The sequence below is a fragment of the Callithrix jacchus genome, chromosome 10, assembly GCF_049354715.1.
Source record: "Callithrix jacchus isolate 240 chromosome 10, calJac240_pri, whole genome shotgun sequence".
NCBI classification, from domain to species: Eukaryota; Metazoa; Chordata; class Mammalia; order Primates; family Cebidae; genus Callithrix; species Callithrix jacchus.
Window position 1 is genome coordinate 9,004,207 of NC_133511.1, and position 27,189 is coordinate 9,031,395.

The window sequence follows — 27,189 nt, forward strand, 5'->3', positions numbered from 1 at the left end:
ACTGGTTATTCTAGTTAGCAGCTCCCGTACCTTTTATCAAGGTTTTTAGCTTCTTTGCATTGGGTTAGAAATTGATTATCTTGTGCAGTAGAGTTTGCTCTTACCCACCTTCGGAAGATGACTACTGCCAATTCAAACATCTCATTCTCCGTCCAGTTCTGCACCCTTGCCAGAGAGGTGTTGTGATCATTCGGAGGAGAATATGCAGCTGGCCTTTGGGTTTTCAGTATTTTTTTGTTGATTCTTTCTCATCTTTATGAGTTTGTCTAGTTTCAATCTCTGAGGCTGCTTAGATGAGTTTTCTGTGAGGACTTTTTTTGTCAATGCTGTTGTTGTTTCTTTCTGTTTGTTTTTCTTTCAGTGGTCAGATCCCTCCTCTGTAGGGCTGCTCAAGTTTGCTTGGGGTTCACTTCAGGACCTATTCATCTGGTTTGCTTCTGTGCCTGGAGATGTCACTGGAGGAGGCTGGAGAACAGCCAAGATGGGTGCCTGCTTTTTCCTCTGGGATCTCTGACCTCAAGGAGCACCTACCTGATGCTAGTTGGAATGCTCTTATATAGGGTGTCTGACAACCCCTGTTGGAGGGTCTCACCCAGTTGAGTGGCATGAGAGCAGGATCCATTTAACGAAGCACTTTGTCTGTCCTTGGTGAAGAGAGTGTCCTGCACTGGGGAGAAACTCACCCATGTGTGCTGCTTGAATTCTTCAGAAGGAAAGACTAAGTCTGTTGGTCCATGGAGACTATGGCCACCCCTCCTGGTAAGGGCTCAGGCCCAGGGATATCAGGGTTCTGTCCCTGAGCCCCTGGATGGAGTTGGAGTTGCTACAGGGAGGCTCCACCCATTGAGGAGGGATGGGTCAGGGTCAGGCCTGAAGAGACACTCTGGCTTCAGTCTCCCATAGCTGGTGTGTTGGGCTGTGGGTAATACCATTTGGGCCCAAGCCATCCAGCCTCCCTGGCTCCAGCAGGGAAAAAGCTGGCCTAGAGCTACAGAGATGGCTGCCATCCTTCCCCAGCCGTGGGAGCTTAGCGTGTTAGGCAGCTAGCAGTCCCAGTGTTGGCTGCTTCCCTCCCCTAAGGAGTTCAGATGGCTTAGACAGCAGGCAGCGGCAGCTGTGGTGATGGCTGCCCCTCCACCTGGGACCTAGGCACGTTTAAGCAGATTCTAGCCGAGTGGCTGTTGAGAATCTGCATAGTTGCATGGCTGGGACTCTAGGCCCCTGGGGTATGGGCTCACAAGTGGGATCTTCCAATCTGTGGATTGCACAGTTCCATGGGAAAAGCAAGGTTTCCCAGGCTGGGTAGCATGCTCACTCACAGCCTCCCTTGGCTGGGGAGTGGGGCTCCCCTGCCCTGGATGGCTCTGAGGTGGGCTGCCACACCACACTGCTCTTCCTTCCTCTCCGTGGGTCACACCAGCTACCTCGTCAGCTCTGATTGCTGGTGCAAGATTCGCATGCTGTTATAGTTTTTTTTGATGGGAGCTTCTGCTCACCACTGCTTCTCATTTGCTTCTTTTTTATACCTTCTTTCTTCCTGAGATTTTCTAATTTTTATTACTGCAGAAGAATTTGTAGTTGACCCTTGAAATAGATGATGTAGTGCTAAAATAGCTCCACCTAAAACCAACAGGGTGGGTTTTGATGGTGCCTGGCTGGGGGTGGAAGCTCAGCAGATTCTGCTGATACTGTGCTAACACGGGAGTTGTAATGTCGTTAACATCTGCAAAATGGGATGTAGAAGACCAGCTGTGCTCATCTCTGTTGATGCCACCCAGCAGGGAGTTAGAACGTTCCCTGTTGCTTGGCATCAGATGAGAGTTTAGCTCACTGCTTGGTCCCATTAATGCCATTGAGAAGGGGGCACCACTGCTTGATACTACATGACAGGAGGGTAAGGTAGAAACTTAGCTGTCTGGTTGGTTCTTCTAAATCTGTAGTGGGACAGGGAGAAGTGTGTGGTATTTGGCTGGAATAGGGCAGGTTTTACCATAATGGTTTTCTGTTGTTAAGCCCCCATTTTCCTTTTCTTTTTAGTTAGGAAGAATCAGCTTTTCTTGGAGGTTTTTTTTTTTTTTTTTTTTTTTTTGGTCTGTGCCCATTGGCAGATCTAAGTTGGAGGCTTATAGAACTCTCTGCTGTGGATATATGGAAAGTCATAAGGAAACCCTGGAGACTTGCCATTACATCCTTCCTTAAGGCTCAAGGTCCCTAGGCAGTCACCTTCTCTGCCTTTCAGAGTTTTCCTCTTTGTTTATTGTGATACATCCAGTGACTTTTAGTTGTAAGAGAGATCTGGGAGGAATGAGCTTTCTCCAACTTTGCCGGTATACCATTTGTTAAACAATTATATCTTCCCCCAATGGAAATACATACTTATTTTAGAGATTCAGGAAAATACAGAAAAAGATAAGAAAAATCTTTTTGTGATTTGGTCACCCAGAAAGAACTATTCTCTAAACATTATTAATGTCTCTCTTTCTCTCCTTCCTTAAAACATATTCTTGCAATAATATAATTGGGGAATGCACACCAATGGATTGCATAGTCTCTGAAAGGTTATTTTTGAAGAGTCACATATTATTTTTGTATATTATGTACCTCAATGCATTTAATCATTCACTAATCATTGAATGTTTTGGCTGTTTCCAATTTGGTACTATTGTAAAAAATACTCAGGTGATTATCTCTGTATGTAAACTTTATTCAAATATTTGGTTTTTTTTTTTTTTTGGTAAATCTCTGATTTGGAGTTACTTAATTATCCATATTCCCGACATCATTTATTTATAAATTCACTTGTTAAGCACCCACTTTATACCATGCATCACTCTAGTGGGTGATACAGCAGTAAACGAAACAGATCCTGCCGCTGTGGAGATTACACTATAATATGCATAGGGAGAGGGAGGGGAAAACGGGTAAACAAACAATGAAAATGTATAGTTTACAACATGATGGAAAGCACTGGAAATTATTGATTAGCCTTTAATTTCCTCCTTATGTAGAACACCTGCTGGTATGGCTGAACGTGATACATGAAAATAGCACGTGTTGGTGATAATGTGGAGCAACTGGAACTTAAATAATTCACTGGTGAGTATTTAAATTTGTATAAGGACTTTGGACAACCTTTGGCACTCTCTACCAAAGCGAAACGTGAGTACTCTGTCCCAACAGCTTTGTTCCTGGTTACGTACTAATAACAACAAATGAATGCCAATGTCTACTAATGGACGTATGAAAAACGGTTTATAGCAATGCTTTATATAGTGGTTCTAAACTAGAAACAACCGAAATAGTAGCTTTGCTAATTGTGGCCTATTTGTGTGGTGTTATGTACCACAGTGAAAAATAAGCAAACTACTGCTTTATGCACCAGTGGAATGAATCTTTCAGACCTGGTGATTAGTGGAAGAGAACTAACACAGAAGAGTATGTACTATTTAAAGCCACGTACATGAGGTTCAAGGGTAAGCAAAGCCAATGGTGATAGAGGCCAGAACAGTGATCGTCTTTGTAGGGGCAGTGTATGGACTGAGGATGGGCATGATGGAAACTGCCGGGGTGAAAATGTCCCATATCTTCATGTGTGTGGTAAACAGATACAAATATTTGCATCTTTAACATTTGGACACTTTGTTGTATGTAGGTTCTACTTCAGTAAAAAATTAAATTATAAGTTCTCATGTATTCTGAATGCATTATGGGGCTGTCAAATTTGTTCCACTGATGTATTGATACTTGGATTAGTGTGATATAATTTGGAAACTGATACAAGATTTATAATGGACTAATAGAATGTTTTAGCTGATATGTGCCTATATTCTTAAATACTTTTTTTTTCTCAAGTGGAAGTCCATTTTTCCCCTGTAAAATGACTGCTTTTCTCATCTTTAATTCCATTGTCAGACATAAAGAGAGGTTCCCAAATCTCCGCGTGTACCCAACAAGACCACCAGACCCTTCAAAACTCAAGGCCTTGTGCCGCTGACAGCACTGGGACCCTCAGGATTACTTAACTACCTCCCCCCATCTCTGTTTACATTGATTACTTAGTGAAGTCCAAAATTTTTGGATTTCTTCATCCTCGGGACTCTCTTGCCCATTCATGCTGTGGAGAGAGATGTAATCACATCAGTATCCCTGCTTAGTACTAATAACATCTGACATAATAAGCATTTTGTTTATTGGTTCATCTGTTCTAGAATGTCAGCTCTATAAGGGCAGGGATTTGTGTTAATTTTATTTACTTTTATATCAATCAATAGGGAGTAGGATGGATGCAGTGCACTTGACCATAGTAAAAGAGAAAAAAGTCCATCTTTCTTAAAGGGAATGTCTCTAACCTATCTCAGACCCAGCACCTAGAAAAAACACTAGCTTTGGGTAGGCGTTTACTAATGTCTGTGGAATGCAAAGATGCCTTTCCTGGATAACTCTTTCCTAGAGTAGGTGTTTACTAATGTCTGTGGAATGAAAAGATGCCTTTCGTGGATAATTCTTTCCTAGACACTGGGAGGTCTGTCAGACGTGTTGGTTGTTGAACCAGCCCAGTGTGGATTTGGCCTTTGCAAACTTGGCATTCTTTCTTTGGGAAGCTCTCTGGAGAAGTGGCCATGGCAGGTGGCTTCCCCAAAAGGCAGGAGCTGGCACTTGAGATCTATGTCTTCCTTTGCTTTGTAAAGTTTTTATGGCACAGCTGGGACTATTCATAGGACTCTACCCAATGTTGTCTAATTACAATTTACAATTCTACTCAATACCATGTAATTCTACCTTAGAGCTTTGCCATCTCATTATATAGCAATTTTAGTGGTTGGGAGTGAATTTAGTGGTTGGGAGTGAATGGTTGTGGATGATGATTCTGGTCACTTTATATGTGCATAACTCCTCAGTGAGTGCCAGAGAAAGCCTTCAGGCAGCTGAAGGAGCAATGGGTTTTCCCTACTTAAGAAGCAAAATATTTTACTGTTAGAAGATGGCAAGAGTCAGGATAACATTCAAATCAGATAGACTAGGTTCAAATACTAGTTTTCCTTGTCACTGATTATGCAGTTATCAATTACTCGATGATCTCCCTTACTTCAAATGTTGCCTCTATAAAGTCAGGATAATATATGATAGACCATATAAGGATTGAATAAGATTAAAATGTCTAGAATGGGGCCTGTCTTACATTAGGCACTCAACAAGTATTTCATTCTTATGCTATTTTGACATAAGAAAATGAAGAACTCTCTCCTCTCCAAAAGCATTTACCTCCTGTGTCCATGTTCTAATTTGGCATTGCTCATAGTCAAACATATTGTGAGACACAGGGAATCTGGCATAGACAACAATTAATGAATATTTGCCTACTTCTGAGAGAATGCACATACAAAGGAAATGAAGAGAGTCAACTACATGTAGGCACGTGTTCCTGTGGAAGAATAGATGGAATTCAGAGGGAGCCACAGTAAGCCTTATTTCCATTTTCCATCATTCTATTTCAAGTAGGGACTGATTTCAGCACCATCTCTGTCTGCTGATTACATGTCATTCATTCCGTTTTTATTATCAGATTTCAAGTATCCTTAATACAAGGGCTATGTCATTTCTATGGCTTTATGTTTCCTAGACCATACAGAGTACTCTCTGGACATTTTATAGGTGTGGTAACGTTTTAACTTGATTTCATCTTTTGTAGTGTGTGAGGACTACAGTGCTCAGTAGGAACTTGGGAAAAAGAAAACGAGTTCCTGTTAGATAAACTAAAATATTAATCCATAACCAACCAGGACAACAAACATATGCAAATCTGTTTTAGAGTCAGAATTTTCCCTAGGATTGAAAGCTAAGCTGCCCAAATATGCCATAACAGTTTTGAGTCACACAACACCCTTTATTTTGACCTCATGATTATTTATAAACACTCTGATTATAATCCATTTTCTCCTGTGACATGCTATAAGAAACACCGGTGGAGGATCCAATGGGTGTGATATCTTTGAAAATTTTACTTCTCACTTAAAAATAGTGAAGACAATGTTCTTAGCCTTGTAAACTTTGTTATTGTGATATGCTCTGATATACAGACAAAACTACTTTTCTGGGTCTTTAAGGCTGAATCTGTTAACTAATGAAATTTGTTAGGGAAATCCGCTCTGGGAGGTCTCTGGGAAGGTGAAAGGCTAGCTTACCGAGTGACATCACAAGCTCATCACTGGCTCTTCTCTTACTACTTGAAACATCCTCACAAGGCAACTTACCTGGAAACTCATTGTATGTTTGAACAGACAATATGGAATAAAAAGTGATCAGTAAAAAAAAGGAAGAGTTTTAGATCTGCAAGTGACCTGAAATCCCCTTTTGTATATGCCAATGAAAATATTATAAGGTCTTAGGTTTGGAAGAGTGGGAAGACACTGTCCGATATCACCTCCACAATTAATTCAGAAATCTTCCTTATTCTGTCTCTGGCAGGTTAGCATTACATCTGAGTGAAGCTCATTATCACACGAAGAAGTTTCTTTATTTTTTTAAAGAAATTGATGTTAAATTTAAATATAATGAAATGCATGGACCTGAAGTTACAATTAGAGTTTCGATAAGTGTATCTGCCTATGTAGCCATCCCTGAGAACAAGATAAAGAACACTTATCTCTTCATTTCTCAAACGGATGTTATTATTAAAAAGATTATTTCTTATGTTGAAGCACAATCTGACTGCAATTTCCTTATGCTAGTCCTGTTGTTCTTCTCTGGAGCCATGCATATTCAGCCTGATGCCCTTCAAATATTTGAGCATTGAGTATGACAATATAAACCCTTCAGAATACAATAAGAATAACACGTTCCAACACGGTGTCAGAGCATAAGTCAATGTGTTTATTTATCTAGGAAGTCTGCTGAAGGGGAGCTACTGCTTTCACTATTGATTTGTGACCATGGGAAAGTTCTTTGTCATCATAAGCTACATTGTCTTCACCTGTTAAATAAGGACAATATCTACCTAAGGGTTATTCAAGAAAATAAAGGATAAAATGTATGTAAAATGCTTAACGTATTTCCTGGCCCTTAGTAAGGTATATAGTAGAAGCTAACAGATTTCATTTTTGTGAAATAGATTTAAACCTTTTTGAAAAATCCTTGGATAGAATGTGTTTCTAAATCTGTCTCTTGTTTGAACAGGTATTAAGGAGTATAATGTATTGAAAAGATAACCGCATTTAGAATCAGATTATCTGGGTTTTAATCCTAGGTATTTCATTTATTAGCCTGTGACCTTAACAAAACACTCAAGCTTCCTGGCCCATTCCCACATATCTAAGGAAATGCTAATAATATTGCCTTACCGATGTCAAAGCATTGTTGAATAGCTCAAGGTTAAAGTACAATGTGAATTAAAGCTTTTATTAAATTGTAGTTTTCTATAGTAAGGTAAGGAAGAATAAAATGATAGTGTCCATTGAGAGGCAAGGTAGGAGACATCAACCTAAAAGAACCTCAAACTGAATATGCTTTTGTGGAATTTAAAGTACAGTTCATATGATGATGACACCCCGCATGGAAGACATAGACAGGGGATTGGTACCCAGGGGTTATTCCTGAAGCCTGGTCTACATCAGAGTGCTCTGCTCAAGGAACTCAGTGAAGGATGACGTCTAGGCGGCGGATGAATCTCTCACGATCCCTTCTATTACTTGGATATATTTCTAGAGGATGACAGATTCTGGTTGAGTTCACAGAGTCTTTTTTTTTTTTTAATTGGTAATTATTTGTTCCAGTTGAATCTAGCCAGTCAACCCTCAGGGGCTGTGAAATACTTCTAGATTCTCTCTCTAAACTCAGACCATGGATTTTAGTTACCTAGTAAGCTGTTCCTGTGTTCTCAGAATATCTTCATCACTTTGTAAGTAAAAAGAATACAGCATTAACATTTAATTCCCAAGGTACAGTATCTCTAAGTGTCCCTCTCTTTGAATGCAGCATCTCAGTTTTTCTTACAACTCCATTCCCTTCTCCCCAACCCCAGTTCTCCTGGGAAAGCATCAATACTAACGATGTACACCTAACATCATATGTAATGTAATGGAGATAGACTGCATACTCTGTTCCTAAGATCAGGAAGAAACATACATGTTACTCTCAGCACTTCCATTTGACATTGTTCCCATAGAAGAAACATAGTTACTCAAACTGCCCTTATTTGCAGATGACATGATTGTATATGTAGAAAATGCAATACAAGGTACCAAAAAGATTCTAGAAATAGGAAAGTCAGAGAGGTTGTAGGATATGAGATCAATGAAGTGGATAGTCGGGGATGCATTCTGAGAAATGTGTCATTAGGTGATTTTGCCGTTGTGTAAACATCGTAGAGTGTACTTACGCAAACCTCGACGGTATAGCCTACGCACATCTAGGTTATATGGTAGAGGCTATTGCTCCTTGGCTACAGACGTGGACAGCATGGTATTGTACTGAATGCTGTAGGCAATTGTACTGCAATGGTAAATATTTGTGTATTAAACCCAGAAAAGGTCCAGCAAAAATATGGCATAAAATATTATAAAATGGCACACCTACATAAGACACTTGCCATGAATGGAACTTGCAGGCCTCGAAGTTGCTCTAAGTGAATTAGTGAGTGAAGTGAATGTGAAGGCCTAGGACATTACTGTACACTATTATAAACACTACACTTAAGTGATACTAAATTTATAAAAAATAATTTTCTTTCTTCAATAACAAATTAATCTTAACTTACTGTAATGTTTTTACTTTAGAAATTTTTAGATCTTGTTAAAATTTATTTATTGTACTTTAGGTTCTGGGGTACATGTGCAAATCATGCAGGATTGTTGCATAGATACAGACATGGCAATGTGGTTTGCTGCCTCCATCTCCCCATCACCTACATCTGGCATTTCTCCTCATGTTATCCCTCCCCAACCTCTCCACCTCCCCACTGGCAACAGACCCCAGTGTGTGATGCTCTCCTCCCTGTGTCCATGTGTTCTCATTGTTCATCACCTGCCTATGAGGGAGAACATGCAGTGTTTGATTTTCTCTTCTTACATCAGTTTGCTGAGAATGATGCTTTCCAAATTCATTCATGTCCCTACAAAGGACACAAACTCATCACTTTTTATGGCTGCACAGTATTTCATGGTGTTTATGTGCCACATTTTCCTTGTCCAGCCTATCGTCAATGGGCATTTCGGTTGGTTCCAGGTCTTTGCTATTGTAAACAGTGCTGCTATGAACATACTTGTGCATGTGTCTTTATAATAGAATGATTTATAATCCTTTGGATATATACCCAGTAATGGGATTCCTGGGTCAAATGGAATTTCTATTTCTAGGTCCTTGAGGAAGTGCCACACTGTCTTTCACAATGGTTGAAAACTTTTTGTCTCTTTTGTTACAACACTCAGTTTGAAACAGAAACACATTGTATGATTGTAAAAAATATTTTCTGTGTGTATATCCTTATTCTATAAGATTTTTCTAGTTAAAAAATTTTCATTTACTTTTAACTTTTTAAAATATTTTGATAAAAATGAAGACACAGGCATTAGTCCAACCCGACACAGGGTCAAGATAATCAACTTCACTCTTTCATTTCATATCTTATCCCACTAGACAGTCTTCAGAGGCAGTAACATGTATGGGATTGTCATCTCCTGTGATATGTGCCTTCTTCTAGAATACTTCCTGAAGGACCTGATGAGGCTGTTTTAGAGTTCACTTTTTTATATATGTAAGTCAAAGTATACACTAAAATAATGATCAAAAGTATGGTAAAAATGTAAAGCAGTTAATGTCATTTATTATCGAGTATTATATACTCTACATAATTGTATGTGCTAGACTTTTGTGCAAGCAGCAGTGCAGTATGTTTGTCTACATCAGCGTCACCACAGACATGTGAGTAATAGGTCGTGCTATGATGTTACTGCTGTGATGTCACTAGGTGATAGGAGTTTTTAGCTCCATTATACTTTTCTGAGACCACTGTCATCTATGTGCTCCATCATTAACTGAAATATGCTGCACGTGAGTATATTTCAATGTGCTAACAATGAGCTATAGTATATGTTAATCCTAAAGAAAAAATTTGTAAATTAAACTCTACTGAAATTAAGATTTTGTTTGTGAAAATGTGCTATTCAGAGAGTATAGACACAATCCATAGAATATAGATGCCTAACCCTGTGTAGGGTTAGATTAATGGCTGTGTCTTCATTTTTATCAAAATATTTTAAAAATTAAAAAATAAAAGGAATGATTTTAAACTAGGAAAAAATTTATAGAATAAGGATATACATACAGAAAGTACATGTACTCTATGTATTGTGTTTATACTCCCTTCAGAGCACATTTTCACAAGGAATATGTTTACCACAGACATACTTGATAAAAGACCCATATCTGGAACATGCAAAGAGCTTGTATAAATCAAGATGAAAAAGACAGAACCCAAGTTAAAAAATAGGCAGTAACAAAACAATTCAAGCAGAAACTTCCCAGTGGTTAAGAAATACGTGAAAAGATGTTCATCTGGATTTGTCATCGAGGAAATACAAATGGAAACTGCCATCTTCTACTACACAACCACCAGAATGACCAAGATGAAAACAATGGTAAGCACTAGAAGAAGTTGATGAGAATGACAAAAATTAGTACTCGCATTTCTGGTGCTGGGGGTATAAATTAGTATTTTTGCTTTGGAAATGTGTATTGAAAAATGAAATGATGCATACTCCGTAACCCAGAAATTCCATTCCAAAGCACCTCTGTTGGCTTTCCAACAGAGATGACTGCCTTTAGCCACTGAAAGACATGTACATAATTGGTTAGAGCTGTACCATTCAAAGAGTCAAAACCTGGAAACTATCCAAATACAATCACAAAAGAAAACTAAACAGAAATGGGGATAAAGGACATGGCAAGCAACACTATGGATGAATCTCACAACCATAATGTTGAGTAAAAGAAGCCAATGCAAAGAAATACATGTTTGCATTTTTTATGCAAAGTTCAAACAGGGAAAGCTAAGCTGTTAGACGTCAGAATCACAATTACTTTTGAGGGAGTTGGAGCAGTCTGATTGGTTCAGTTTGTGAAAATTCATCCAGCTATAAAATTATGATATGTACACTTTTTTATATCATATCATACTTGAATAAAAAGTGAAAAATAAGATGAAATAAATCTATTTCCAGAAAATACAAAACCTGAGACAGTTGTTCCAGCAGACCTGAGGTAAAAGAAATCCTGAAATGAATTTTTTATGGAGAATAAAATGCTCCCTAATGGATACATGGAAATGCAGGATAGAATGAAACTTAAAAGTACAAGGTAGGGCCGGGCGCGGTGGCTCACGCCTGTAATCCCAGCACTTTGGGAGGCCGAGGCGGGCGGATCACGAGGTCAAGAGATCAACACCATCCTGGTCAACATAGTGAAACCCCGTCTCTACTAAAAATACAAAAAATTAGCTGGGCATGGTAGCTCGTGCCTGTAATCCCAGCTACTCAGGAGGCTGAGGCAGGAGAATTGCCTGAACCCAGGAGGCGGAGGTTGCGGTGAGCCGAGATCGCCATTGCACTCCAGCCTGGGTAACAAGAGCGAAACTCCGTCTCAAAAAAAAAAAAAAAAAAAAAAGTACAAGGTACAAAGGACTGAGTAAAAAAGAATTAAATTCTTACTATTCAAAGATGACATGATTGAAAACCCACTGGCAAACTTATAGAATTAATAAGTAAATTTAGCATGATCATTTTATATACAGTGTGCAAAATAAATTTTATTAAATATGCCTGCAACATGTAGAAATAAAATATAGGAATAATAAAATTTAAGATAGTATAAATAACAGCAAATACCTAGGAATAAGTATATCAAAACATTTGTAAAACCTCTGTACAGAAAAAATGTATAGCATTGAAAGAGATGAAATAAATACATGGAATGATATATAGATTGTTCATAGATTGGAATGCTCCATATTGTAATGATGTTGTAACTCTCCTAAATTGAACTATAATTTAACTTAATTACTATCAAAATTCCAATAAGTTATTTATTATTGGAAACTGAGAAGTAAATTCTCAAGTTTATATGGAGATACAAAGGGCCAAGAATAACAGAACAATCTTGAAGTTGAGCAAAGTTGAAAAACTGTTGATTATCAAGACTTTTTTTTTTTAACAGTGTAGTAATTAACACAATGTGATTTTCACATAGGGAAATGAACCACTGAAGTAGAATAGAAGTCCAGAAACATACTTACACTTATACTATCACTTGACGTAGGATAAAGGTGATGCTCTGTGGAAGGGATGCCTTACCAAGATTTATCCTTCCAACTGGATCAATTAGAAAGCCATATAGAAAAAAATCAAATATTGACCCCCTACTTTCGTTTTTTTTTTGAGACGGAGTTTTGCTCTTGTTACCCAGGCTGGAGTGCAATGGTGCGATCTCGGCTCACCGCCCTCTGCCTCCTGGGTTCAGGCAATTCTCCTGCCTCAGTCTCCCGAGCAGCTGGGATTACAGGCACATGCCAGCATGCCCAGCTAAGTTTTTGTATTTTTAGTAGAGACGGGGTTTCACCATGCTGACCGGGATGGTCTCAATCTCTTGACCTCGTGATCCACCCGCCTCAGCATCCCAAAGTGCTGGGATTACAGACGTGAGCCACCGTGCCTGGCCGACCCCCTACTTTCTACCAAACTAAAGGGCATAGCAATAAAGCTTCTAAAAGAAACAGTGATATATCTTTATGACCTTTTGATATACAAATATTTCTTAACATCAGAAAGCATTAAACACTAAGAACAAATTGACAACTTAGAGTTCAATAAAATTATGGATTTTTAATTATAAAAGACTGCTAAGAGAGTTAATAAGACAGACTGAGAGAAGATACTTGCAATACAAATATTCAATAAACAAGTTATTTGCATATGTAGCAAAAGCATAGGAATCAATAAGGAAAAGAGTCATCCCAAAAGAGAAGTGAACAAAAGACATGAGCAGGCACATTACAAAAGAAAATATTAAGGCAGCCACATAAGAAAAGGTGCCACTGCACTCCAGCCAGGCCAACAGTGTGAGGTTGCATCTAAAAAAAAAAAAAAAAAAAAAATATATATATATATATATAGTAACTGCTTTTCAGGATGTGTTTGTTGTGTTAAAAGCCCTTGGAGACTTGATTAGCTAAAATAATTAGCCCATTAACCATTTGTTTTTAATTAGATAGGTTTTTTAATAGACTCTGGGAAGGCTTGGGCTATATGGAGATCATGGAGTCAGACCTGTTCACCTTACAGGTGAGGAGATTCAGATGCAGAGAGGTCCATGAGAGCTGGCTAATGGCAGTTAGTAAAAGAATCAACTTTTTGACTCTTGGTTGAATGTTCTGTATATTATACCTGAGAACATAGCTAACTGTTCTGCTTATTAAAGTCACTCACCTCACCACTTGCTTAGTAAACATTTATAACTAAAGAAGCATAGAACCTTCAATCCACTCTGAGAATTACCATGAATTCCGAATATCTGAAATCTCAGTTTTGTGTTGAGCCATCAGAAGTTTTAGCCAGTCTTGCTGGGTAGAAAGTGAATGAACTGGATATAGGTCCTGCGCTATAGAAGTGTCCGCATTCCATGAAAGGCATTCAGATCAATTCTAATCTGTTTAGCTACCTTGCTACATCACAAGAAACACTGGTATTAGAAGCGCAGCATCTCTGCGCTGAACGTCACGCCATGTTACCGTAATTAGCGGTTCTTCGCTCAGCTATCGCACAGCAATTTCATTCATCCAACAAATACTTGAGATTTGTGCCGGACCCAGCGTTTACATCTGGGGATACGAGATAACTTGGAAGAGTAAATCACAACCCTTTTTGAGCTCGGTAGACAACTGAAAACGAAAACGATTAAAGGGAAAAGTTATTATAGAGGAAGAATAGGAAACCATATGACAGGATGAACCTAACGGCTCTGGAAAGTGATGCATAAATTGAGACCTGAAAGATAACTAGGAGTCATTTGGATGAAGAGACAGGAAAAAACCACTGTAGGCACAGAGAACAGTGTGGGAAAACTGGAAGAAGAGAGCCAGAAAGAACAGTAATGGCTGGAACATGGTCGCGGGGGGTTAAGGGAGACGACACTGACGAACTGGCAGAGGACCTCAATCCCAGATTCCAGAGGGCCTTGAAGGCCACACCAAGTTTTGATTTCATCCTAAGTCTCTGCTAGACTGTAAACTCTTGAGGGAAAGGCTTCCTTTTTCCATCTTTGTGCTGAGTGTCCGCAGCATGCCAGACACAGACCAAGTATGTAGTGAATCACTGAAAGCTGAATAAGTGATACAGTTAATTGTAAATAATTCTCACCACTCTCCCTGGTTCCTGCCCCTGAAAGAATGCACGCTTGCTTTGTACATATTGTTATATTAGATGTAAGTGATTTCTGTAGCGGAGGCTGGTTAAATATCTGAGATGTTCTAGAACTCTGCTCTTAGGATATAGTCTTCTCCAGTATATCCCTGAGGGAAAAGTACAGGAAGTTAAAGTCGACTGATAGGTCATTGGGAAAATATCTCCTAGCTATGAGTGCACGATGCCTTTGTTGTTCGATCCTCATGACAGTTAAATTTTAGTTCTAGCAAAGAAATAGTCAGAAGTGCTTCATGCTCAAAGCATTTGTTGGCAACAGCCTTGATACCCTTAGGTCATTCTTTACAGGGAAATCAACATTCTGAAGACCATAGCTATAGATGACTGCATTGTTATAGCCCCTTCTGATGCTTGCACTATTCATGGTGTCAAAATTCAGGCATAATGGCTTGGGGTCAGCCCTAAATCATCTGTTTGTGATTTTTGTAGGTCTGTTGGGGTTCAACATAAAATTGACTACCGTGCTATCTGGAGATTTTGTAAATTCCTCTTTTCGTTCTGTTTTTAATCAGGGTAAAAATCTATAATTGCAGATAACAAGTTATTATTGACAGTGGTGAGTGTAATTGTGATTGGTTTTGATAATTATATTTTATTACTAAATGAAGTATTTTACTGATTTCTGAATCTTCTTTTTAGGATAGGTGGTAGCAGACCTCCATTCAGTATTTATTGCCATGGAAACCAAATCTAGGCTAACTCGGCTGCTTTAGAATATTTACTGGTGTGTGGGTTTCTTGGTGAGGCATTTTGCCAGATAGTGCAATCCCTTATGATCTCTTTCCATTAACACCTGTGTGTGTGTGTGTGTGTGTGTGTGTGTGTGTGTGTGTGTTTTGTGTGGCTCTTCACTTGAATTAGTAGGTAGTTTGATCCGAATCTATTTCTGAAAATACTAAATGGATTAGTTCCAAGAAGGTCGGGCCCCTGTGGTCATGTTGCCTGCTCGAATCTGTGTGCAAGTATGACTACTGAAGAAGTAACATGGCTGGAAACTGCTGTTATTTTCTTCTGAGATAAAATTTCAGATTTCAGCATCTTTCCTTAGAAAGGCTGCTGTGTTCTTCCTGTAACTTACCGTGACAGTGTGTCCTTGCCTGCACAAGTGCATGAGTATGTACATGCAGGGAGGTGGATATAGATACTGGACTCTTTGTGTCCACTGATAATTCATGTGACTCAAGCTATATGAAGTAATTAGTTCTTTGGTGAAGTGAACATTACAGTTCTTCTTATGTCTTCTCGATTTAATAGAAGAAATGCATTCTGAATTCATTTAAATTTCATAAAATACTAAGATGACAGTCATGTTTCTAGTGCCCCAGCCTTACCAAATCAGATGTTCCCGTGGGCAAGTGAGAACTTAAACTTCCAATGAAACTAGATATTAGTGGGAAATACACAGAAAACAAAGTGACGGGCTGTACTGCCTATGAGTTTGTAGAAGCAACATCTAACATAATGTGGTGTAGAGAATTTCCAGCATGCTCCACATCAAACCTAATGTGTCCCTTTTGTCCTGTGAACTGACTGAGCTACTGCACATGGAGCCCATTGCCAGTGACTCCCTGTTAATTGATTACAGGATGATGGCTATTTATTTTTTTGGTTTGGTTTTGTTTTTATTATACTTTAAGTTATGAGGTACATGTGCAGATTGTGTAGGATTGTTACATAGGTATATACATGCCATGGTGATTTGCTGTATCCATCCCCCTGACACCTACATTAGGTATTTCTCCTAAAGTTATCCCTACCCAATACCCCCATCCTCTGCTATCCCTCCCCTAACACCCTCACCTCCCAACAGGCCCTGGTGTATGATGTTCCTCTCCCTGTGTCCATGTGTTCTCATTGTTCAACACCCATTTATGAGTGAGAACATGCCGTGTTTGCTTCTCTGTATTTGTGTCAGTTTGCTGAGAATGATGGTTTCCAGCTTCATCCATGTCCCTGTAAAGGACATGAACTCATCCTTTTTTACGGCTGCAGAGTATTTCATGGTATATATGTCCCACATTTCTTTATCCAGTCTATCATTGATGAGCATTTGGGTTGGTTCCAAGTCTTTGCTATTGTAAACAGTGCCGCAGTGAACATACATGTGCGTGTATCTTTATAATAGAACAATTTATAATCCTTCGGGTATATACCCAGTAATGGGATTGCTGGGTCAAATGGTATTTCTATTTCTAGGTCCTTGAGGAATTGCCACACTGTCTTCCACAATGGTTGAACTAGTTTACATTCTCACTAACAGTGTAAAAGCATTCTTATTTCTCCACATCCTCTCCAGAATCTGTTGTCTTCAGATTTTTTAATGATCACCATTCTAACTGGTGTGAGATGGTATCTCAATGTGGTTTTGATTTGCATTTCTCTAATGACCAGTAATGATGAACATTTTTTTATATGTTTGTTGGCCTTGTAAATGTCTTCTTTTGAAAAGTGTCTGTTCATGTCCTTTGCCCACTTTTTGATGGGGTTGTTTGTTTTTTCTTGTAAATTTAAGTTCTTTGTAGATTCTGGATATTAGCCCTTTGTCAGATGGGTAGATTATAAAAATTTTGTTCCATTCTGTTTGTTGCTGGTTCACTCTAACAATAGTTTCTTTTACTGTGCAGAAGCTCTTAAATTTAATTAGATCCCATTTGTCTATTTTGGCTTCTGTTGCTATTGCTTTTGGTGTTTTAGTTATGAAGTCCTTGCCTATGCCTATGTCCTGAATAGTATTGCCTAGGTTTTCTTCTGGGGTTTTTATGGTGTTAGGTCTTATGTTTAAATCTTTAATCTATCTGGAGTTAATTTTTGTATAAGGTGTAAGGAAGGGGTCCAGTTTCAGCTATCTGTGTATGGATAGCCAGTCTTCCCACCACTATTTATTAAACAGGAAATCCTTTCCCCATTGCTTGTTTTTGTCAGGTTTGTCAAAGATCAGATGATTGTAGATGTGTGGCATTACATCTGAGGCCTCTGTTCTGTTCCATTGGTCTATATTTCTGTTTTGGTACCAGTACCATGCTGTTTTGATCACTGTAGCCTTGTAGTATATTTTGAAGTTAGGTAGTTTGATGCCTCCAGCTTTGTTCTTTTTGCTTAGGATTGTCTTGGCTATGCAGGCTCTTTGGGTTCCATATTAAATTTAAGGTCGTTTTTTCCAGTTCTGTGAAGAATGTTAGTGGTAGCTTGATGGGCATAATGTTGAATCTATAAATTACTTAGGGCAGTATGGCCATTTTCATGATACTGATTCTTCCTAACCATGAGCATGGAATGTTTCTCCATCTATTTGTGTCCTCTTTTATTTCCTTGAGCAGTGGTTTGTAGTTCTTCTTGAAGAGGTCCTTTACATCCTTTGTTAGTTGTATTCCTAGGTATTTTATTCTCTCAACTGTGAATGGGATTTAGGTCATAATTTGGCTCTCTGTTTATCTGTTATTGTTGTATAGGAATGCTTGTGATTTTTGCATATTCGTTTGCATCCTGAGAAGTTGCTGTAGTTGCTTATCATTTTACGGAGATTTTGGACTGAGACAATGGAGTCTTCTAAAAATACAGTCATCTTGTCTGCAAACAGAGACAATTTGACTTCATTTTTTTTTTCCAATCAAATATCCTTTATTTCTTTTTCTTGCTTGATTGCTCTGGCCAGAACTTCCAATAGTATGATGAGAGTGGTGAGAGTGGGCATCCTTGTCTAGTGCCAGTTTTCAAAGGGAATTCTTCCAGTTTTTGCCCACTCAGTATGATATTATCTGTGGGTTTGTCATAAGTAGCTTTCATTATTTTGAGATATGTTCCATCAATACCCATTTTATTGAGAGTTTTTAGTGTAAAGGGCTGTTGAATTTTGTCAAAGGCCTTCTCTGCATCTATTGAGATAATCATCTGGTTTTTGTCTTTGGTTCTCTTCATGTGAGGGATTGTGTTTATAGATTTGCATATGTTGAACCAGCCTTGCATCCTTGTGATGAAACCTACTCGATCATGATGGATAAACTTTTTGATATGCTGTTGGATTCAGGTTGCCAGTATTATATTGAAGATTTTTGCATCAGTGTTCATCATGGATATTGGCCTGAAATTTTCTTTTTTGGTTGCATATCTGTCAGGTTTTGGTATCAGGATGATGTTGGTCTCATAAAATGAGTTAGGAAGGATTCCCTCTTTTTGTATTATTTGGAATAGTTTCAGAAGGAATGGTACCAACTCCTCTTTGTGCCTTTGGTAGAATTTGACTGTGAACCTGTCTGGTCCTGGACTTTTTTTTGGTTGGTAGGCTATTAATTGCTGCCTCAACTTCAGACCTTGTTATTGGTCTAATCAAGAATTTAACTTCTTCTTGGTTTAGACTTGGGAGGGTGTTTCTGTGAATTTATCCATTTCTTCTAGATTTACTGGTTGATGTGCATATAGGTGTTTGTAGTAATCTCTGATGATAGTTTATATTTCTGTGGAATCAGTGGTGATAGCTCCTTTATTGTTTTTTAATGCATCTATTCAGTTTTTCTCTCTTTTCTTTTTTATTTGTCTGGCTAGTGGTCTGTTTTGTTGATCTTTTCAAAAAACCAAATCCTGGATTTGTTGATTTTTTGAAGGGTTTTTTTGTGTGTCTATCTCCTTGAGTACTGCTCTGATCTTAGTTATTTCTTGTCTTTTGCTAGCTTTTGAATTGGTTTAATCTTTCTCTGCTAGTTCTTTTAATTGTAACATTAGGGTGTCGATTTTAGGTCTTTCCTCACTTTTCATGTGGGCATTTAGTGTCATAAATTTCTCTCTAGACATTGCTTTAAATGTGTCCCAGAGATTCTGGTATGTTGTGTCTTCGTTCTCATTGGTTTTGAAAAACATCTTTATTTCTGTCTTCATTTCATTATTTATCCAGTAGTCACTCAGGAGCAGGTTGTTCAGTTTCCATGTAGCTGTGCAGTTTTGAGTGAATTTCTTAATCCTGAGTTCTAATTTAATTGCACTGTGGTCTGAGAGACTGGTTGTTATGATTTCCATTCTTTTGCATTTGCTGAGGAGTGATTTACTTCCAATTACATGGTCAGTTTTAGAGTAAGTGCAGTGTGGTGCTGAGAAAAATATATATTCTATGGATTTGGGGTGGAGAGTTCTGCAGATGTCTATTAGGCCTACTTAGTCCAGATCTGAGTTCAAGTCCTGGATATCCTTGTTAATTTTCTGTATTGTTAGTCTGTCTAATATTGACAGTGGAGTGTTAGAGTCCTCCACTATTATTGTGTGGGAGTCTAAGTCTTTGTGTAGGTCATTAAGAACTTGCTTTATGTATCTGGGTGCTTCTGTATTGGGTGCATATATATTTAGAATAGTTAGGTCTTCTTGTCGCATTGTTCCCTTTACCATTATGTAATGCCTTTCTTTGTCTCTTTTGATCTTTGTTGGTTTAAAGTCTGTTTTATCAGAGGCTAGGATTGCAATCCCTGCTTTTTTTTGCTCTCCATTTGCTTGGTAAATCTTTTTCCATCCCTTTATTTTGAGCCTATGTGTCTCTTTGCACATGAGATAGCTCTCCTGAATACAGCACACCAATGGGTCTTGACTCTTCATCCAATTTGCCAGTCTGTGTCTTTTGATTGGTGCATTTAGCCCATTTACATATAAGGTTGATATTGTTATGTGTAAATTTGATCCTCCCATTTTGATACTAGCTAGTTGTTTTGCTCATTAGTTAATTCAATTTCTTCATTGTGTTGATGGTCTTTACCATTTGGTATGTTTTTGCAGTGGCTGGTACTGGCTGTTCATTTTCATGTTTAGTGCTTCCTTCGGGAGTTCTTGTAAGGCAGGCCTGGTGGTGATGAAATCTCTCATCAGTTATTTGTCCATAAAGGATTTTATTTCTCCTTCACTTATGAAGCTTAGTTTGGTTGGACATGAAATTCTAGGCGGAAAGTTTTTTTCTTTAAGGATGTTGAATATTGGCGCCTCACTCTTTTTTGGCTTGTAAGGTTTCTGCTGAGAGATCAACTGTGAGTCTGATGGGCATCCCTTTGTGGATAACTCGACCTTTCTCTCTGGCTTCCCTTAGCATTTTTTCCTTCATTTCAAGCCTGGTGAATCTGACAATTATGTGCCTTGGGATTTCTATTCTTGAGGAATATCTTTGTGGTGTTCTTTGTAGTTCCTGGATTTGAATGTTGTCCTGCCTTGCTAGGTTGGGAAAGTTCTCCTGGATAATACCCTGAAGAATGTTTTTCAACTTAATTTCGTTCTCCCTGTCACATTCAGGTATGCCGATCAAAAGCAGATTAGGTCTTTTCACATAATCCCATATTTTTTGGAGTCTTTGCTGATTTCTTTCACTCTTTTTTTTTTCTTCTAATCTTGCCTTCTTGTTTTATTTCATTGAGTTGATCTTCAATCTCTGATATCCTTTCTTCTGCTTGATTGATTCAGCTATTAAAACTTGTGTATGCTTTGCAAAGTTCTTGTGCTGTGTTTTTCAGCTCATGAAGTCGTTTATGTTCTTCTTTAAGCTGGTTATTCTAGTTAGCATTTCATCTAATTTTTTTTCAAGGTTCTCAGTTTTTTTGCATTGGGTTAAAACATGTTCCTTTAGCTCAGAGAAGTTTGTTATTATCCACCTTCTGAAGACTGCTTCTGTCAGTTTGTCGAAGTCATTCTCTATCCAGTTTTGTTCCCTTTGCTGGTGAGGAGTTGTGATCCCTTGGAGGTGAAGAAGAGCTCCAGTTCTGGTGATTTCAGCCTTTTTGCATTGGTTTCTTCCCATCTTAGTGGTTTCATCTACCTTCGGTCTTTGAAGTTGGTGACTTTCGGATGGGATTTCCGAGTGTACATTCTTTCTGTTGATGTTGAGGCTATTTCTTTGTTTTTTAGTTTTCTTTCAAACAGTCCCCTCTGCTGCAGGACTGCTAGAGGTCCACTCCAGACCCTACCTGCCTAGGAATCACCCATGGGGGATGCAGAACAGCAAGGATTGTTGCCTGTTCCTTTCTCTGGTAGCTTTGTCCCAGAAGGATACCTGCCAGATGCCATCCAGAGCTCTCCTGTATGATGTGTCTCTTAGGATATGCGGGGGTCAGGGATCCACTTGAGGAGGCAATCTGTCCCTTTTCAGAGCTCAAGTGCTTTTCCTGGAGCTCCATTGCTCCCTTCAGAGCTCAGTTGGAAATGCAGAGATCACTCACCTTCTCTGTTGTTCTCACTGGGAACTGCATCCTGGAGCTGTTCCTATTCAGCCATCTGGGCTGAAGTCAGTGACTATTTCTATTGCAAGATGATGACAACCAGGTATATGAGGCTGTGCTGCAATGAGGGATTCCTCATAAATACAGCATGGAGAGAATAGTGAAAGAATCTCATGTTGAACCTTATTTTCTCCTTTGTTAGCAGTTTGTCCTTCTGAAAGAAGAGGGTGGATGTGACTTTGTATAAACTTCCCTTTGTGAAGGTTAATTTTATGTGTTAACTTGATTGGACTACAGGATGCCCAGATACTTGGTTAAATGTTATTTCTGGGTGTGTCTCTAGGGGTGTTTGTGGAAGAGATTAGCATTTCAATCTATAAACTGAGTCAAGCAGATTGCCCTCCCCAGTGTGGGTGGGCATTATCCAATCCATTGAGGGCCTGAATAGAATAAAAAGGCACAAGAAGGAGAAGTTGCTCTCTTTCTGCCAGATTGCATAAGCTGGGATATTGGTCTTCTCTTGCCCTTGGCCTGGGACTTACGCCATTGACTTTCCTTGGTTCTCAGGCCATCAGACTCAGAATGGAACTTAACATCATTGATTTTCCCTTATCTCTGCCTTGCCAACTGAAGACTGTGGGACTTCCTGGCTTCCATAGTTACGTGAACCAATTTCTTATACTTTCTCCTTCTCTTTCTCTCTTGATATATCTCCATCTGTTTCCATCCTATAGGTTCTGTTTCTCTGGAAAATCCTCAGAAATACATTCTTCAGTCTCTTTGTTGCCTTCTTTCCCTGCTCTGGCCTATTTCTAGAGGGCTCTATTCAAGTCCAAGGTCAGAAAGTTATCGTTTCTTTCTATTTTCTTTCTCTGTAATCGGATCCATTGTCAAGGCCTCAACGTCCATCCCTCTCTAGCCTTCACTTCTCTCCTAAGCTCTGTCACCTCACTTTCAGCTTCTTGAGGAATGTGGCCTCCTAGATACTGTCTTTGCATCTTCGTAAACCAACTCAACTCCCTGCTCTAACTCCCTAGGTTCTTTAGAGTTGAAGGAAATTATCATTTTCTCAGTTAGTTAGATTTACACATTGGCCTCATTTGTGACTACTTTCCCTTTTTACTTTATTCAACCTATAGTTCATAAATTATGGATATCTTATTCCTTAATAATTCTTATATTCCATCTCAAATTATATAACTATAGTGTTATTAGCGTCATTATCTCTCATTCAGACATTTGCCCTGGTTTAACAATCAAAATTCCCAATTATCAGGCTCTTTTTTACCTAGCCTGTCCTGCAAGTTGCTGACAAATTGTGTGTCTTAAACCTGATGAGGCCACCTCCTTACTCAAGAATGCTTAATGGCTTCCCAAACCTCCATGATGTACCATTCTTAGACTCATTACCTCTCCCAGCTTTTTTCCTTGGTGTTTACTCAAGTAAACCCAAAGTGTTTACTCAATTAGAAAATTTGCTTGTATTTAACTATATTATTGTGTCAAACTAGCAATTTTTCATTTGTTTGTTTCTATATCTGTCTCATTCATGAGACCGTAAGTACCAGGGGTAGGCATTGCATCTGCTTTGATTACCATATCCTCCTACCTAGTATAGTACCTACCACAGAGCATAGTGCATAGGTTTTAAACGATTGAATGAACATATTAAGTGATTTGCTGCCACAGAACTTGGTGAATATACTTTTCATGCTTGGAATATCCATTCGTATGACTCTGTTAATTGCGATACTATTTATCCTTCAATATCTATCTAAATATAACCCCTTCTGTTAATTGTTACCTAAACTGTTTCCTCTCTCATCTTACCTGTGCTTCTGTTCTCTACTTCCCCAGCTGAATGTGTTCTTCTCCTCCTCTTCCTGGTTGCTCTGAAGCTCCTTTATGTCACTTAATATATAATAACATTATATATTGGATATTATAATACACATATATACAATACATAATATATTGGATATTAGCATATGCTCCAACTAGCAGTAGACATTTTGTACTGACTCTCTTTGGCCTCATTTTCTCAACGATTTAGACAAAGGAGTAAAAATTATATTTATTACATTTATAGATGGTGTGAAGCTAGAAGAGCAGCCAATGCTTTGATATTTTGATATTTAAGAATGCCTAGTGGCAGGAAAAGTGAACTGAGTCTAACAAGATGAAAAAAAAAAGAAAAATGTGCTTTACTTTATTAGTGAAAGTTTTTTACTAATATGCATGCTTCCCATACTATACTTCTATAGCTGTTTTTCTGTCCTTTTTGAAGGACAAAAGCCTTCAAATCAACTGTAGAAGTATAGTATGGGAAACATGCATATTAGTAAAAAACTTAGTCTTCGCTGATAATTGGTTAAGTATAGTCAGAGTCCCATGGCTGCCAACATGCTGAAGCACTCTTCATCTTGGATATTGGATATATTGCTAGAAGTAGACTTCAGAATGAAGGCTGTAATAATTCTTCTTCACCTTAGGCTGAGCTGTCCGCACTCTAAGAAACAATGCGGCATGTTCAAAGAAGGACTAGGATTTTAAAGGATCTGGAGAACACTCAGTCACGCCTATGTGAGTAATTAGAGATATTCTGCATGTACGAAGGGGGGTTGTGATAGATGCCTCCCAGTTGTTATACCTTGTTTATTAAAGAAAGAGTAGAAATTATAGGAAGCCTTTGGAGAATCAGAAAAGGAGAGAACATTTTGTTGGCCAGAGGTATCCCAGGAGGAATTTGCTTCCCCCAGAAAGTGACTTTCCAGTCCCTGGAAGAGTCCACGCCAAAGCTGAGTAATGCAGCTGAGCAGTTTCTAAAGCCCTTTATACCATACAGTCCTTAAATTCTAGAGTTTCTTACATGTTCTTCTTTGTTGTGAAATGAGGGGTAAATTCCTTCCACATTCATTTATCCAAACATGTATCAGAGATTTTAAATGTCCTCAATGCTGTACTGTGCCAGATACTGGGATCACAATGATGAAGTAATCTTGACTGGTAGAGGAAATAAATATGAGCTAAAAATTATAACACAGTGTGCTAAGAGCTAAAGTAGACGTTTTGAGGTGTTACGGGAATATATCAAGGGTCATACATATTTTTCTGGGTGAAATCTTCATAATGGATTGATATTTGAACAGGCCTTTCAATGAACTGGAACACCCTCGGAGCATGGAAGATTTATAAATTCTGGATCATGTGGTAAATTATTCTCAGTAGACTTAGGTGAATATATACAGGGATAAATAAATGAATTGTCTTTTCTGGTCTAGAGATTTTTCTTTTTTATTTAATAATCTCTTATAAAAGAAATAAATATTTATTTTAGAAAATGCAGTAGATCAAATTTATAAAGATGAAAAGAAAATAATCTGTAATCCCACTCCTGAGGGGTGACTTTCATTAGTATTTTGGGTGCTGGCACTGGAAAGTAGGGAGGTGTGGTGTGTAGAATCATAGCTTTAAATGTGTGAGGCAACAAGAAATGAGCAGAAATCCTTAGAGTAAGGAGTAGTCAGACAATTGAAGAACTGGGGGTTAAATAGCTCAGAGGGGGCCGGGCGCGGTGGCTCAAGCCTGTAATCCCAGCACTTTGGGAGGCCGAGGCGGGCGGATCACGAGGTCAAGAGATCAAGACCATCCTGGTCAACATGGTGAAACCCCGTCTCTACTAAAAATACAAAAAAATTAGCTGGGCATGGTGGCGCGTGCCTGTAGTCCCAGCTACTCAGGAGGCAGAGGCAGGAGAATTGCCTGAACCCAGGAGGCGGAGGTTGCGGTGAGCCGAGATCACGCCATTGCACTCCAGCCTGGGTAACAAGAGCGAAACTCTGTCTCAAAAAAAAAAAAAAAAAAGAAATAGCTCAGAGGGAGAGAACAGAAAATGCAAACACATTGAAGCAGGAAAACTTGTTATTTAAGGTGTAAGCAGGACATGAGTGTGGTTGAAAAGTATGATCCAAGGGAGAATTACACGGAGTTAGCCTGTGGAGCAGGCAGGAGCAGGCCCTGTGCATCATGTGTGCATTTCATTCCTAGTGTGTCGGGAAGCCACTGAAGGGTTTTAAGGCAGGAATAGCGTGATCATCTTTGTGCTTCTGAAAGAGTACTCTGGCTGCTGTGCGCAGAATGGCCCGCGATGGTGTGTGTGGGCCGAATGGAAGCAGGAACTGTTGACAGGGCTGGTACAGTAGTGTGTGCCAGCGCCGATGACAGATTGAACCAGAATAGTGGGGGAGGGACAAACAGTTTGGACTTTAATTTTTTTTAAGACACAGAATTAATAAGACTTTGTGATTCCATATGGTGTGTGACGAAGAAGTGACATAAGGGATATATGACCACTTTACATCCGAAAACAGTGTATCCGTTGATGATTTTTCTATTTAGTTTGGTTACCATAAAGTAAAATTGGTGGAGTTATCATTGCACAATGTGGATTCAGTCATTCTTCACTGTTGTCTTAATATTTTTTTCAGACACTCTTTCCAGATATTGTCATAAGCAAATACTTGGCCCAAATGGGTCTATTTGACATTTGAAATCCATATTCTTTTGCTTTGGCTGGGCAAAATAGATAACCTGTACCTTCCTCTGTGAAAGCTTATTTTAAGAATACTTTAATTCCTATTAAATAATTATTTATTTTATTGTAGAAAATTTAAAAAATAATGATGGGCAAAGAGAATATTAAAAAGATCACTGGCAATCCTATTTTCTAGGTGAATAGCTATTAAAATTTTGTGGTGGAAACTTCGAGACAAAGACAGATTTATATGGAACTAACAAAGCTTGCCTATAATCCCTTTACGGGCCCTCATTGGGACTTAGGTAATTTTGTATTCATCATTCTGTATTTTTTTCTAAAAGAGCTTCTCTCCCGATTTTTTAAACTTTAGATTTTATAAAACGTGGGAATCACCCTAATTTTCAGATTCTTTATTTGCAAGGAAATTTTATTTTACAACAAATATAATTATATGTCTCAAAATATTATCAATGTCTTTCCATGGTGTTGAATAGTCTATAATATTATTTTTATGGGGTATTATTTTTTGTCATATGCATGTACCATAATGTTTTTAATTAAGTGACCACTGTTGAGACATTCCGGCTGGAAAAGTATTTTTTTTCTAATAGAGTTTGATACTCATTAAATTCATATTGCGGCTCTCTTTTGGCAAAGTACAGATTACCCAGCATGCTCTGGTCAAGAGTTTTGGAGTATTCTTCTCTACATGATAATTTCTAGGAGTAGAAATAAAATACTGGGTGAATAATTTATTTCTTCAATATTGTCTCTTCCTGTAGAACTGTGGATTTGGTCGGAGTTTGAGGTGACTCATTTTGTCAGAATCAATTCAATTATTTTTAATGTGCTAAATAATTAAAATAAGAATTCTGCCTGGTATGTTTACTTAAAACTTTTTCAGTTAATATTGTGCTTATTAGAATTATTAAACCAGTTTAAAGTGTGATCCCTGGCTACTCCAGATGGATAAAAATAGATTGAGTGAATGAGCTTTTGCAGACAGTATTTT

At 38.5% G+C, this 27,189-nt stretch overlaps 1 protein-coding gene across 2 annotated transcripts in view; it reads left to right on the forward strand.

The window, feature by feature from the left end:
• The window catches only part of C10H11orf87 (chromosome 10 C11orf87 homolog), a 446,639-nt gene that overhangs the window by 261,499 nt on the left and 157,951 nt on the right, over positions 1 to 27,189 (forward strand). For both annotated transcript variants that reach the window (XM_078339400.1, XM_078339399.1), the window contains one exon: positions 3,009 to 3,096. In XM_078339400.1, the coding sequence (XP_078195526.1) occupies positions 3,064 to 3,096 (33 nt within the window). In that variant the 5' untranslated portion in view covers positions 3,009 to 3,063. The remainder of the gene's footprint in view (positions 1 to 3,008; positions 3,097 to 27,189) is intronic.